Source organism: Podarcis pityusensis (assembly GCF_964106645.2).
Source record: "Podarcis pityusensis genome assembly, chromosome: 5".
Taxonomy (NCBI): Eukaryota; Metazoa; Chordata; class Lepidosauria; order Squamata; family Lacertidae; genus Podarcis; species Podarcis pityusensis.
In genome coordinates this window covers 14,978,782-14,994,913 of record NC_138032.1, presented here as the reverse complement: position 1 = coordinate 14,994,913, position 16,132 = coordinate 14,978,782, and the positions used below count along the sequence as shown (strand labels likewise).

General features: G+C 43.5%; 1 protein-coding gene across 8 annotated transcripts in view; it reads right to left on the bottom strand.

Moving 5' to 3' along the window:
• The window catches only part of TNIK (TRAF2 and NCK interacting kinase), a 287,935-nt gene that overhangs the window by 23,327 nt on the left and 248,476 nt on the right, over positions 1–16,132 (bottom strand). For all 8 annotated transcript variants that reach the window (XR_013987026.1, XM_081007748.1, XM_081007749.1 and 5 more), the window contains 4 exons: positions 14,762–14,925; positions 14,312–14,409; positions 6,426–6,610; positions 3,623–3,749 (listed from right to left, as the gene is read on the bottom strand). Coding sequence is in view for 7 of the 8 variants with exons in the window: in XM_081007748.1 (XP_080863874.1) it covers positions 3,623–3,749; positions 6,426–6,610; positions 14,312–14,409; positions 14,762–14,925 (574 nt within the window). In the remaining variant the exon portion in view is untranslated. The remainder of the gene's footprint in view (positions 1–3,622; positions 3,750–6,425; positions 6,611–14,311; positions 14,410–14,761; positions 14,926–16,132) is intronic.

The following is a 16,132-nucleotide window of genomic DNA, read 5'->3' as shown; positions in this document are numbered from 1 at the left end:
ACTGTGGTGCCCAGAACTGGACACAGTACTCCAGGTGAGGTCTGACCAGAGCAGAATACAGTGGCACTATTACTTCCCTTGATCTAGATGCTATACTCCTACTGATGCAGCCCAGAATTGCATTGGCTTTTTTAGCTGCCGCGTCACACTGTCGGCTCATGTCAAGTTTGTGGTCAACCAAGACTCCTAGATCCTTTTCACATGTACTGCTCTCAAGCCAGGTGTCCCCCATCTTGTATTTGTGCCTCTCATTTTTTTTGCCCAAGTGCAATACTTTACATTTCTCCCTGTTAAAATTCATCTTGTTTGTTTTGGCCCAGTTCTCTAATCTGTCAAGGTCGTTTTGAAGTGTGATCCTGTCCTCTGGGGTGTTAGCTACCCCTCCCAATTTGGTGTCATCTGCAAATTTGATCAGGATGCCCTTGAGTCCACCATCCAAGTAATTATCCAAGATCATTAAGATCATTAAGTAATTATCCAAGATCATCCAAGATCATTAAGACAGGGTCATTAATATGTGCAAACCAGCCCAATGGCTGAATGTGCATTGTTAGCATGCTCTTGGCTGCAGGGACAGGGCCAATTAGAAGCTGGGTTTCCATCTACCACACTGAAAACACGTGTAATTATTGAGAAAGGATTACATCACTTAGCATTATTTTAATAACTGCCATGGTGTTACGTGACCTTTGGTGGTTTCCATTTTGTGCCTGTATCTAGGTTATGCCTAAGCAGGTTGCCTGCATCTCCCCGCTGACACCTACTCTGAAGTAGAAACACAGACGTTACCTTTTGGCATGGCCATCGGGGGACAGATATGTGGCATGTGCCCACTTTGCAAGTCCCACTTTGCAGTATTCTGACGTCATGAGAGCCAGGAGCCACTTTTCCACCTTGTGCCCTTTTCAAATGGGCTACAGTAAGTTTATGTGACTCAAGGCAGCAGCAAACAGCCTCGGCTTTTCCCCCTGCACGACTTAACAGATCTTTTTGTCCTGACAGGCACGCAAAGCTCGCATTAGCATCAGCGAGAGCTATGTGTCTCCACGGAGAAAGAAAATCCTCTTCCATCTGCAACTTGGGAAATGCTTTATAATCTAGCAAAAAACAACCAACCTCACTTTGTTCCCTCTTCTGGTCTCTGCCTTTGCAGGCAGCTGACAAAACAGACTGACTTGTCTCCATTGCAAAAGTCACCGCAGATGCTTCTTTTGCTGAATTACAAGCCTGGCAGAAATTGTCAGCAACCTGCTGTTTATGTCTAATGTGTCACCTATTAAGGGCAGGCCCAAGCAGGGTAATGTACCTGAAAGAGATTACCCCAGGCTCCACAAGCAGCATCTGCACAATTCTTGACACTCTCAACTTAATCAGGTGGCAAAGAATGATTTATATTCAAAAACTGCAAACACCTTGCATGGCACTCATCGCAGCTTGTTTCTTAAGGTCTAACAGGTTTAAGGTCACTTACAGACTCTCTCACAAACAAGGAGTGCATTAATTAGGCATGAATCCACTTTTCCACACTCCAAACAATGGCTTAGGGTCATGTCCAGTGCAGTGCTAAATCAGGGGTCCGTCAGCTCAAGGATTTCTGCTACCGCAATAGAACTTTCTCCTCCTCTCCTCCTCCTGTGCTCATCCTAAATCTGTTCTAGGGTGTCTGCTCTGGAGCAGGTTTGAGGAGGGTGCAGGGTGCTCACAGGGGAGGAAATGGGGTGGAATCTTGTTGCACTAGCAGTAATTGAGTTACTGGAATGCCACCCTCAGATCCTAAGCAGGCTTTTGCTGGCAAGAGTATCCCAAGCAGAGTTCTGCTAATAGAATCATAGAGTTGCAGTGTTGAAAGGGACCTTGAGGAACCTCTAGTCCAACCCCCTGCAATGCAGGATGGGATGCTCCAGTAACTGGATGAGGCAGAGGCAACTTCCAACAACCCCTTGTGTCCTTGGAAAATCTGCTCTGAAGGGTTGGGACATGATACAAAATATGTGCCTGGCTGAAAGGAAAGCACAGGGAGGGAAGCTGCAGGAAGGAGGAGGGCTCAATTCCCTTCCTCCATGCAGGATATTTATTCCTAAAAACTGGACCTCCCCATCCCTTTTCCTACAGAACTACAGCAGATTCTCCTTTAAACACATGGATCTGCTGCTGTCACAAATACCTTGGCCCTGTATCTATGACTGTGGCTAAAGAGACATTTACACTTCAGGGAGAAAAACCAGCCACAGTTGTTTGGGTATCCTAGACAGGGTTCTGACCCACCCCATCAAGTTCATGGGATCTGCCATTAACCTCTCAGCCTTTTAGGTCCTTGTGCATTGCACTTTCCTTCCTCCCCTTCTTGACCTCTGCAGGTCATGTGGCCTGACTGCTGTAGTGCTTCAGCCTCTGGACATCTCCTTAGCCTATTTTATGGAATGTATTACACATTTCCTGGTCAGCTGTAATTGGTTGGGGAGCAATATTAGCCATTATTACCTAAGCTCAGTGGGATCACTACATGATAGCAACTGAACCCACTGTGGAATAATCAGAACTAGCTGGCTATGAAACTACCAACCCCTGCACCCAGAAAGCACAATGGCTGGCTTCAACAACAATGGACCCTTTTCTCAGGGTGCAAAATGTGGCCATTTGGTTTTACGGACAACATCAGGGTGGGGAAGGTAGTCATTCAGTACTATGGACAGCACCTACTGGGCCTCAAGGTGAGATGTCAGAAGCTCTTCCTTGTGTCTTTCTGAATTACCTATCCTTCCCAAACACTTTATTTTTAATGATTTTTTTTGTTCTTTTGTTTTCTTACAGCATGCCTCGTACAATCTAACCTCCTGTCATTCATAGCAAAGGTTATTCTCCAGCAACAGGTTTACTTCACCCCACTCTGCAATGTGGCATTGCTATCAATGGCCAACACTGGTAAAGCACAGGAGACATGCTGTGCTACCTATTCAGGAGGAGGCTGAATAGGAAGGTTTATTTGCTCCTGGCAGTTTTAGGGTTTGGGTTGTGACTCTCAACAAAATATTATGGGTTTGGCTCCCCACTGCCTTGCCCCATAACCACTAGATATTTCAGTGGAATTCATCTATGCTGCATAGGTGCAAATGTTTCCCAAAATAAAACAAAAGTCCCATTTGTTGGCCTCTGGATTGACTTTCTAAGAGTCTTTCTTTTCCCCCCTGAATACAAGCCATGACATCACAATTAGGGTGTTCAGATAAAGAGCTACAATTAAACTAAAGCAATTGGAAATCTTCAGCAGATGGCTGAAGGGGGAATTATTACGGAAGTGAATGGGCTAGGTTTCAAACTCACTTCTACCGGTGTAAATCTTTGTGTAAATCCTTTGGTTTGGGAGTTTTTTCTTGCTTTAGGCCAGGATGGAAGAATATCAGAATCCAGACACAACCTGGCTGCGTCCTACAGTATTCATTGCTGTTTGCAGTTTGGAGAAACATCTTTTGTTTAGATGTTGTAATTATATTAATCAGCTGCTAGCAGGCATTGTTTAATCAATCACTTTGTGCTTAGAATACACAGAGCAATGATTATTCATAGCTTATAAAGACAAAATCTCTCAAAGATGTTTCACAGGAAATAGTTGCCACCCACTTACCTCCCTTATCATTAAAGTCCCTTCTCTGGAAATGCTGCTAAACGTATCTGTATGGGGCGGTTCTAGAACGTGGCTTGACACCATTCCTAGGTTGTAGGCCTCGTTGTTTCCCGGCATTCCTGTTGGGCTGCAAAATATAAACAGTGGGTATTTACAAAACTTAAATAAGAATATATATATATACCATTTTCGCTGCTGTGTGTTGGTCCAGATTACACGGACCAAATGCCAACAGTAAGATTTTTTAATCTTAAGGCAATCATGCATGCCAACATATATGAAAATCCAGAACAAGTCATAGGTTCCTTTGTCAGAGGCCAGGTTTTTACAGTAATTCATACTCTAAGGCAGCAATTAAAGATGATTACTGAAAATGGCAAGGCAACATCCAGTTTTCCCTATGTTCTCCTTATAAGTGGAGAAGGAAACACAGACAAGACTACCCTGCGTGTGGCCCCTGCACCTTCATGGCATGCACTTGATACTGCCAAGTGGGAACGGGCAAATGCAGAACCTCACAATGTTACCCTACAAATTTCCTTAACCAAACATTATGGGAAATGGAGGGAGGAAACTGGGTGGTCGCTGGTTTTGATGGCATCCCTCTGATTTGTATCACGCCTGGTGCCAACCTAAAGGCTAGAGCACATATGATGATTGTGATAACAGGGAGATGCTGCCGAAAACTACTGCCCTGTGTTGAAGCAATGCCTGCTTGGCTTGTACCATTTTCAAGGATTCACTGTGTCATTTACCCCACTGTGCTGTGGATTTCCTCTTGCAGACCATCAGTAGCTAGAAATATGGGGCAGGGGTTGGGAGACTCAGAGGATGTGCAAGACTCACAGGCAGATAGTACCTGACACAAGGAGGTAGTTTTCTCAAGGCAACTAAACTTGTCCAGGGCATTTTTGTTTTTGATGGCCACTCAGGACAACAAAAGCAAGCCTCTCAGCAGTATCTGAAGATGTCAAATTGTAGAGATGAGACTGAGTCCTTCTAGGACCACAGCTTCCGTGCACACAAGCCAGGGCACAACATGACATTACAACATGGCATATTTTAAACCACATTAAGCTAAACAAGACACAAAATATCTGCCCAAACATTACCCATATACATATGGATGGCTAACAAAAATAAGCAGCAGCTGCTTAGTTATGCCTGAAGGCAGAGACTGACCTAGATAATATAGAAATATAGATCAGAGAATGTTCTAATAAAAGTCCAGATACACAGCTGTTAGCACCATTTAGTTTGTCAGTCTTTAAAATACTGGGAAACTGTTAAATCTCTGATAATGCAAAGAACATTTAAATGAGAACTTCATGAAAGACTAAGGTGTTGTCTGCGAAGTGAAGCCATTGTATATTTATGAGAACTTCAGAAAATCCCAGAGAGTTTCCTAGCTCTGAGGGCTCTTTCACACATGGAGCTTCTGTCTTATTTGTACACTGACATATATGAAGAAGATTAACTGAGTCCCAGAGCTTTGTCTGCTTCCAAGTAATGAGTGTGGGATCCTCTAAGTGGTGGCTCCTATATGTGTGGGGAGCAGGTGTTGGACAAAACAATGTTGGCACAAGCTGAACCTCGGGGGAAATGACATTCCACAGCTGAGGAGTCACCACCAAGAAGGTTCCGCCCTGAGCTAAAACACCAGGCTTCCCTGAGAGATCTTAAAGCCTGGGGAGGACAATGCTGAGAGGCACTCCTTCAGATAACTGAGTTCTGTTGTCCAGGTATTTGTATCGAAGCATCAAAACCTTAAATGTGGCTTCAGAGCATATAGGCAGCCAGCGCAAACTCTTCAGAAATAGTGTTATATGGCTCCAAACAGCCGAACCAGTCAACACTCTGGCCATTGCATTTTGTGTAAGCTGCAGCCTCCAAATCATCTTCAAGGGCAGCCCCACACAGAGCTTATTGTACTAATCTAACTCCAGAACCCAGAGTCTGTAGAGCCTAGGCCAGTGTTTACCCAACCTTGGATCTCCAGCTGTTTTTGGACTACAACTCCCACCACCCCTAGCTAGCAAGGCCAGTGGTGAGGGATGATGGGAAATGTAGTCCAAAAACAGCTGGAGACCCAAGGTTGTGATACACTGGCCTAGATTACTGTAGCCAGGCTGACACTATACAGGAATGCCTGTAGCTCACGAAAATAGGTACCCTGTGTTACTGATGCCACGGGTCACCAGTGACAAAGCTGGATCTACTAGTCTCTTCAAGCTACACACTTGGTTCTTTGGGGGAGTGCAACACCATCCAGAACCAGCTTTCTCTCTGTTCCCAGACACAAGAACCACTACCCTACAGCACCTTTTGCCTATGTTCTTCATGGGTCTCTGACTCTATCGCTGTGTGAACTCAGACTGTATTATCCTTCAACTGGAGTGAGCTGCTGGCAAGCCAGGATGGCTGGGGACTGTATCCAGCTGCTACCCCAAGCACAAAAAGCTGCAAACACAATTAAGGACCACACATCATCTGCCAAAAATAGCATCCTCACGCCAAGGCTTCCTCTTCTTCCCAGCAATGCCCAGGATCAAGTCTCCTAATGTTGTGAGGTCATTACATTATACATTTCCCCTACCCTTCATCCAACTGATGTACAGCAGGAACAGACAATTGCACATGACAGTGCGATGGCATGGGGTGAGTGATCCTACACATTATGGGGAGGGACCTGACCTGGGGGGCAGCTGCTGTCAAACATGCACAGTGTGTCGTTCCGCCCACCCGCAGCTCCAAATAAACAGTGTTAATTATAATGTTGTTATCTTCACAAAATGTGCCTTACATAAGCCTTGGAATGTCACTGACAGGCACAGTCCCATCTTGCGTTTCACTCTCGCCATCCTCCTCTTCCTCTTCGCTGCTTTCAGACTCCTCGCTGGAGGATGAATAGTCCGTAACTTTCTTCAAAGGCCGGTTGGTTTCTTCAATACGCAGCTCCCTCAGTTCTTTTGCTAAGGCCGTCAGATCCTATATGGGAAGGGGAACGAGGGGAACTTGAGGTGAGTTTTGTCAACTTATTGGGCTGCAGAAAAGCTGCACACATCTGACTGAAAGCTTTAACTACACAGAGCACAAGCAACCAAAAAACACTAATTTTTTATAGTAGTCTTCTTACAAACATAGACCAACGTAAGACAACATAGCATGTAGCTTTTGTGAAAACAAATGCTGGCTCTATGCTTGTTGAAAACTCAACAGCAAACTTGCTGGTTTTATTTGACCACATAGGCGTATGTACATATCTGTTTGTAGGCTTCTACGTACAGACACAGCACAGTTACATTTGTTGAAAACAAATGGAGTTCAGTCACGATCATAGTAAACTGGAAAACATGATCACCTTTGGAGGCCATTTATTGTCATGTACCTTAAGTCACGTGAACAGGAGCTTCACATTGTGTGTTTCCAGCTCACGATGCCCGACAGGGGAAGGGAAAACCATGATTGCCTTGATTCACACAGAATGCTACACTAACTGATACTGTTGGGGGGGGGCGGGGTGTACCTGTGTGAAATTTTGCCATTGGTTTGGCAAACTGTTTATTGCTGCTGCAGAATGGAGGACCCAAACCAATGGGTTCAAACTGCCATAAAGAGGACTTCAACTAATCTTTAGGAAGAACTTCTTGGTGATACAAGCTGTGATGGCCTTGGAAGGGGGTGGGCTTTCCTTCATTAGGATGTAAGCTGGGCTACTGTAGCAGTGGATTTCCTTCATCTGTGGAGGATTGGAGTAGACAACCCTTTGAGATTCCTTTCAATTCTTGGGTTCTAATAAAGCAGGTGATATCAAAGAGAGGAGGAACTGACAACGGCAGTGAAGAGGTGACATTCCACTGGGGAAAGAGAGCTCATTAAGTATATCTTTTTATAGATTGGCATCATATCTACACCATATTTTTCAAACACATGGTTTCCTCCAAAGAATCCTGGGAACTGTAGTTTACCCCTCACAGAGCTAATTCCCATCACCCTTAAACTACAGTTCCCAGGATACTTTGGGAGAAGGCATGTGCTTTTAAAGGTTTGTTGTGGAGGTGCCTGTAAGATAATTTTAGAGTTAACAATGGGGGGGGGGGGAGAATAAATACACAAGGCCTCCAATCCTGCTGTTTGCCTATAGCAAAGTACTTTGAGTTATTGCTGACAGAGATGTAGAGACAGGTCAAACAAGATTGATGTATAACGTGATTTATGCACGGGACTTGAGTGAAACAATGCCACAAAAGACCTCCTCAGCTCCAGGAGATAGAGAGCATGGATGAACTCGCTAAGACCTGCACAAATTGACACATACCCTGCACACACACACACATAGTAGCCACAGTAAATGTGGAAATACCACATTTGGAAAGTTGCGGGTGGTGGCAGGGGAACAACCAGGAAACTTAAAAAACAAACACCAAGAGCTTTCAGTTTACTATGACACTGACAAAACCTTTGACAGTATTATCTCAAGACAAAGGGCACTGCAAGCACCATATAGAAGAAGGAGACTTCTTGTAATCTTACATGCTTTTATAGCAATGCAGGGGGAAGCAGTAGGGGCAAAAAATAAAAAGCATGAGAGCTCCAATTAGAATGGGTTAGAAGAGTTTATTGCATTAGGCATGCACATTATGAACAAAGCAACTGCATTCGTTAGTCTTACCATTTCTCCCTATATTAGTGACCGTGGGAGCCATCAGCGCATTTGGTCAGAGGTACAAGGGTTAGGGAGAAAGAAACTCATTGAAAAAAAGTCTATTTCCACATATATTTTTTGCTGTTTTTGGTCTTATGGCCATATTCTCTCTTTGTCATATGTCCCAATTTCCCCAATGATTAAGGGGAAATGAGCCCTGAAACATGCAGGACATGCCTTCCTTCCTTTATCTTTTTTAAAAGCATTGCTTCTATCATAAGAAGTGAAACTGAGGCAAGACTAACTTACCTTTCCTCTGCTCTTTCCAGGCATGGCCTGCACTTTAACCCTCTGTGTCCAAGTGCCCCCCCCCTTTAGCTCCAGAGCCTTCCTCATGAAAACCCGCTCTTTAAAGCTCAATCAGAGCAAACAGCAATGCACGGAAAACCTGAATTGATGTTTGCTCCGACTGAGTACTAAAGAGTGGGTTTAAAACGTGGACATGTGCCTGGAAAAAGTGGGGCAAAAGATTAGTGTGGATAAGCCCTAAAATATCCCATTCCTATGCAGCCGCAACTGGGTTTACTCAGGACTCAATGGCCACTTTGTAAATGACAGGCATATAGTACTTGTGCCATAAAGGCGCAGGGAGAGAGCAACATCTTTGTCTCTATTTGCAGAACGTCAAAGTCGATGGCATCTTTCAATTTAGTTGAGGGCGCACGTCACTCTACTTTCGGTAAAAGCTACGGAACATACTTTGATCAGTTGAACTTAACATACGGCCAGAAACTTAACATGTAGGAAACTTTATGAGTTACTAAAGGAAGGTTAAGATAACCTAAGGTTCAATACAGCAAAATCAGCCCCTGGCTTGTTACAAGGAACAATCCTTACAAATTTTACGGCATCTCCTTGAAAGCAAGGAATCTCAAAGAATGACAAGATGCATTCTTCATCTGAAACCCTAACCAATTAAAATCACTTTGTGCAGATGAATCAAAGTTTCAATTGATGTGTTTACTTATTAAAGCCTGTAGCCCTAAGTCAATATTCCACAGGAAGAGGTGTACTTTGCAGGCAATGGAAAGCCTGGGTAGACTGTCAAACTCGAAGCAACAGTGATATCGAAGGGAAAAGCAGGTCAATATATTTTTAATTCTGCACAGATTAAATCAAACACGTTATCATCATTACAGTCATCCTAAAGTGGTGCTTAATTAAGGTCTATCAGCAGTATAATCTCATCATAGCTGATAAGCCAGTTTACCCATTTCTTTAAAGGCATGTTTATTTTGTTCTGCAGAACAAGACCATGGGCTTATCCAAACTTACCTTCTGCCCCACTCTTTCTGGCACAGGTCTGAGCTCTGAAACTACATGACCGAGCACGTCCCCCCCCCCCCCCCCGGTTGCTTTCCTTGCAAAAACCCGCTCTTTAGCACTCAGTTGGAGCAAACAATTCAGGTTTTCCATGGATTGCTGTTTGCTCAGATTGATCTTTAAAGAGTGAGTTTTCACGAGAAAAGCTTGGAGCAAAAAGAAAAAGGTGCTTAGACATGGAGCGTTAAAGCATGGAAAGAGTGGAGGAAAGGTAAATGTGGATAAGCCCCATGATTTACTGTGTCAGTGCAGAGATGTGGCACATGTCTTACTTACAAAGGAACCCCCTACATTGTTAGCTTGGTGTGCCTAAACAATTAAATCTGAAGCACAGGAAGCATATCTTGCAGTAGAGGAGGCATCATATTGCACAGAGTTTTTATACAATCATCTTCCCGGTGCCAGCCACCTTGACACTCAAGTATTCTGTATGAAGGAACAGGGATTTTCAAGGGCAAGGGGTCCGGGAGAGAGAGAGAGAATCAACACGGCTGACACACGGCTTCCAAGGTTTGGGATCTGCACAATCAGGGAGAAAAACCTTTCTGGTGGATTGGAAACATGCTTAAGTCAGATGGTGTAATTTCAAGGAATAATTTCCATGAGTCACTACTCTTGTATCCAGAATAGGTGCATGAACTAGATTAAAGGTAAAGGTAAGGTAAAGGACCCCTGGGCGGTTAAGTCCAGTCGTATTTGACTATGGGGTGTGGCGCTCATCTCTGCTTTCAGGCCAAGGGAGCCGGTGTTTGTCCGCAGACAGCTTTTCTGGGTCATGTGGCCAGCATGACTAAACCACTTTTGGTGCAAGAGGGCACTGTGACGAGTGCCAGAGCACACAGAAACACAATTTACCTTCCCACTGCAGCGGTACCTATTTATTTACTCTTTAAGAAGAAGTCCTTTAAATTGCTGTGGATTGTGCATAGCATCTCAGAATAATGCATGCCAGGCTAACACCTAGTTGAAATCAGTTATCTCTTTCAGAATCTGTTTCTGTAGCACCCCCAAAATGCTGCTTCTGAGCTGCTCCAGGTATCTACCGCAACAGAAGCCAGAAACAATTCTGATGTTTGGGGGAAATGGGAGAAAACAACTGCCAAGCAATGGGGGGTTCTTCACGGAGGAGAGTTTGTGATGCTGAGAGGTGCCTGCTGAATCAGAAACTCTGAGACTGTTTTGGGTCTAAAGAATGAAGGTGTATTGTGGGACAATTTCCACATCTAGCGACTGCAACAAGAGAAATGGCCTTCACACTATTTGTATGGTGAGGATGCGAGGCCTGATATTCAACGAACCCTATCAAGTTAACAGTATTGTAATGCTGTTCTGTATGCTTACATGTCATCTTCAACCAAACATGAGTGACATGAATGAGGCTGAATCAGTGTCACTGTAGACATTAGCATATTATTCAAAGTGGCTTTTTTTTTTTTTTTGGTATCCCTGAGCAGCAAGAATGCCAGTGAAATGTTTCCATCAGGCTCCCTCAGTTGTTGCTTTGCCATTCTAAACTATTAATATTTTTTAATTAAGAGAAATTATTTATTATTTGTTGTGACAAATGGGGAATAAGATATTTACTACTAAAAAACTATTGGGAAAAGACTGAATGAACAAACTATCCCCGATCTAATCCAAACGCTGCTGACTGACAGTTGTTCAAAGACTGTAATCACAGATAAGTGTCTAATAGATTTTGCTTCTACACTCCAAATGAAAAGCTTAGAATACCCCCCCCCATTCCATTTTAAAGAGGAGAGAATGTGGGATTTTAAGAGCTTGTTTCCACTGCCAACGAACTCTGTGATTAAAACCTGGCCAAATTGAAGCAAATATTTTCATTACTGCCAGATCAATTTCTTTGGTTTTAATTGTTTTCAGTTTTTTTTGTTCCTAAGATGAAAAGGAGGCCTAATTAAGATTCAGGCAGCAAGAACACATTTATAATATATAGTTCAATAATTAGTGACTCATTCATTTCAGCTGGATCATTTCCAATTACCTAAAGCAGTGCATTGTACTGCTTTTAAAACATTTATCTCCTCAACACCGCTAACTCCAAAACTAAGACTGGAAAATGGGCTTAGGTGTTTTCAAGCTATTATGGTTCAGCTATAGAAAGAATGGCTTCGCTACAACTGCTCACAAATTATCAGAGAGAGAGAGAGAGAGAGAGAGAGAGAGAGAAAGAAAGAGACTCAAAGTGAAAAATGCCTAATTTCACCGGCTTCTAGACTTCCAGAGGTACATGAAAATAACTAGAATTATCTACAGTGTAAGGCAGGGCTTTCCAACCCAATGCCCCCAGGTGCAATGGTGTTTGTGAAGGCTTTTCACTGGTGCTCTTGGGCAGGCGCTCCAGATCCTGAGCTTTCTTTATCTATTTTGAAGGAAGTCTCTAGCCCTCCTAGAAAGAAAGTTACAGAGCTAAACAGGCAGGTACCTTCTAAGTGATTTCTGTGAAATGAGAGTGAGTGTGGTCTCTTGGTATATTTTTCCTGGTACTGAGGAATGCTCCTTCCTGGTATTAGACAGCAACAACATCAGTGTGTAAAATCCATATTGTGTGATTTTCAAAATTAGGACCACCAGAACATAGGTGACTTTCCAAGGACAGAGGGCAGTAGAAGTTCCCCTCATTTCAGCATGCACTGCTAGGATGGACCTGAATATGAGTAGATATTTTTCAGCGGCACCTGTTCCTGGAGTGTGTGTGTGCACCACATGACTTGAAACTTCCTTTTACAACTACAATGCTTGGTACTAATGGATGAAACCAAAGTTGGGTAAATTGCCAGAGTTCATTATATTTCATTACCATTAAGAATCTGGCTCAGAATAACACATTAATAAAACTAACTAATGGTTACAGTCATGAAGAATTCTTTCAAATTTATATGAAAACAACTCACCCTGCATTGCTGAATCAAAATTTGTGGGAGCACACATACAGTATTTGCAATCCCAAGGGGAAAGCAAGTGAGGGGGAGGGGGAACCCAGAGCAGGAAAAGTGCATCTCTTCCACGGCTCCATCCTCATTTTCAAAAGGGGCTGCCATAGTGATATCACACACCTCGCTATGTAACACTGAGTTACTTGGGCTGTGCTAGGGTCCAATATTTTAAGCTGTACCAACTTAAAATGTTGAGATTGCATCCTGAACATCTGGGGCACAGATCCCTTTTTCTTTGATTGCACACATGAATAGTGGTTTGCACAGATGCAGGGTTACTTTTCTGGTGAGAAAAAGGATTTCATGGAGCCAAACCCAAAGGAAAATAGAGGTTTTACACCTAGGCGGCACCCCACCCTTCTTTTTCCTGAGCAGCTTTCTATTTCTATATAAAATCTTTCATCTGGAATCATGATTGCAGTATCACCTTTTTGAATGTCAGCAACCAAGAAAATATGGTTTGATGTTAAGCTCTAACTAGTCACCCCTGCAAAGGCATGACCAACTAAGAAAAGATATCACTAACCTCATCTATTGCTTTCTTATAGCTCTGGGAGTAAGGGAAGATTAATCAGCATCAGAGGAAACAGATCAGGACAGGAAAATGCCAGAGGAAAGGCAAGCAGGTTAGAAATAAAATCAAAATTGTTAGCTCAGTGCTGTGAAGTGTGAAAGGGAAAAAACACACATCAACAAAACAGCAGATACACGTTCATAAGAGGCTAAATGGAAATTCCTCCCATGCCCTCTGCCAGTATAGAAATACAAATAGTCGAACACAAAACTGAACCAGGGGCAAGCACTCTGGATGGGTTTGCTGTGTGCTTTTGTGAAGTTTGCAATAAAAATTATTGTAACTGGACATTACCAAGCTAGGGCCTGCCTTCTTAGGGCATGTGAGGCAGCTAGGTGGACTTCGAAGGAAGACATCCTTGTGACACTTCCCCTTGCCTGCCATTGGTCAGAAATTGGGATATTGATTTAACTATCTTGCCTGGCTGATGTGGACGAATGGCCTGGGATTTCCTGCCATTATGTGTTTCTGCCCCTTCTGCCCCTGAAACAACCCCATCACTATCTTGCCTAAAGTTTAGACCCTTGAATGGGAGCAGCTTCAGCCTTCTGCTTCTCCACACCGTTCCTTGAGAGTACATCTTTTTATCTTGCCCTCTCTGAAATGGGCAGCATCATTTTGCACAGGTGAGCCCAGCAATGACCTGTCTGGCTTTCCTTCTTTAAAACCAATGACCTTTTAACAGCATCATGCACCTTCCTTGGTCTTCTAAATACTAAATCAGTCTGGCTCTTGACAAACACAGGAACCATTAACACGTGCTTGCAGACTGCACCATGTCATGTCTTCTCTATCAGATTAACCTTGAGACTAAAACGTCCTTCAAAGGTATTAACTCCACTAAGAAATATGACTTCATACAAATAGCCCCAGCCACTGATATGCACCATGTTTTCAGTTATTCCTATGCTGAAGGTTTTTACTGAACTGGAGAAAACTCAAACCACCCTTTCTCTAAATAGTCCTGTCTTCTACAGTCTCTTCTTACACTCAAAACTGAACTGGGGTCAGTGGGGAGATGAGCAGCGGCATTTGACTCTTTTTTGACTTGTTCTCAAAAGATTGTGGCCTGAAGGAAAAACTCCACTTCCATTGGCAAAAGTCTATCACAAAACACATTTAAAACTCACAGCAGGTCGGCTTGGTCGCGTCATGTCCTTGCTGTCTTCCTGTTTTATCTTAGCTGGCTCGTGCGGGAGGATGGGCGAAACTTCAGGCTTGGCATTTCCTGGGCAAAGAGCAAAGAAGGCACAAATTGGATTAAAGGCCTTCCTACCCCCATACCGCTCACCAATGAGAACAGCTTTACTTCCAGGTAGCTGATTCCTTCTCTATTTGCTTCAGGATCCACTGAAAAGCTCTCTCGGGAGGAACTGAACCTGCACCATGCAAATCATGAGACTTTCAAAGCAGGTCTATGCCAGTGCTAGGGACAGAGATGTTCACAGTTGAGACGGAAATATGGTTTTGTGTTGTTTTACAATGTTTGTTTCGTTTCACAAGATGCCAGTCCGATGGGTAGAGTGTTGGACTTGGCAGAATGCAAAAGGAAGGAAGGAAGGAAGGAAGACATGTCTTACCTCTGACTCTGTTACGTTCACTAGAACCAGCTTGGGATCCAGGTTGGGAGCCTGCTTGGGAACTGGGCTGTGAGCTGGGGGTGCTTGAGCTGGAAGAGCTGCCGCTGCTTGTCCTCTGTAAGGGGTTTTCTATTATAGGCTCTGTTCTCCGTAGGTCAGGGTTACTAGAGAGGAGAAGGATTGGGTGTCACTCTTCATGTGTCTTTTAGGAAGTGTTTCGTGAAGTGAAGTGAGTAGAAAATTGGTGCCACGGCATCATTTTTGTTTAGGCAAGCCTATCCAGACATAGAGAAGCTACATGTGTTTTATTTCTTTTTAGCTAGTGTGGATTTTAATGTTTTAAAAAATAAACTTAATGTTTTTTTCTAATATTGTTATGAACCACTTTTAGAGGGTTCTGGTTTTTTTAACCATCAAGTGGTGTACGTGCACGCACGTGCGCGCGCGCGCGCACACACCCACCCCCTTCTCTAACTCATACATGGATGTCTCCTTTGTCCTCATTCAGGAGTAATTTCATACATTGCTACAAATAACTTTTTTGACCTGGTTTTGTACACAAAACCCTGGGCACTCCTTATGCTAAACCTTGGATCTCAGAGACAGAGGACTGAGAGGGCCTGCACACGACACCATGTGATGTACAGACGTTGTGCAGGGGACCTTCTGAACATTGAGGGGGCCTGGAACCTTAAAAAAAAAAAGATGGGGGGGCACAGTGTCTCGTCCCCTAGGAGCTGGCACCCTTGGTCACAGGTGATAAGCAAACCTGACACCTTCCTAACTCAGGCAAAAACCTCCTGCTCAGTTCAGATGTAATGGAGAAATAGAGTTTCCCGCTATATGAATGAAACGTGGCAAACCTCGATCTACTAGGCTCTTTCTTTCTTCACACACATAAGGAAGAGATCAGAAGCTTTCTCTTCCTATTTTAAATCATTGCAGTTCCCTGTTGGATCGAAACTTGGATCATGATTTGTTCACTAAATACAGTTTAAACACATCATAAAGCACAGGGAAGCTTTTGATCTCTTTGCAGGTATGAATAAGGAAGAGAAGGGAGGGAACAAGCCTGAGGCATGTTGCAGCTTGCTCACATGGTTAGGAAACTACAGTTTTCTGTTTCATCTGAATCAGGCCTACAAATCTCTGCTGGTTAACCACTATGACTTCTAGCAAGGCATTCTGGGAATTATTGCTTTGTGAGGTTGCTGAGAATATTGCTAAGAAAGCCTTGAAGATTCTTGTTGGGGGGATGCATATGTTAAATAAGCATAACAGCAACACAGGCATGACCTTCCTGTGACACGGAAGAGAGGATTAGCAAACGGCACATCATAATAAAGCATACATCACTGATAACCATTTGAT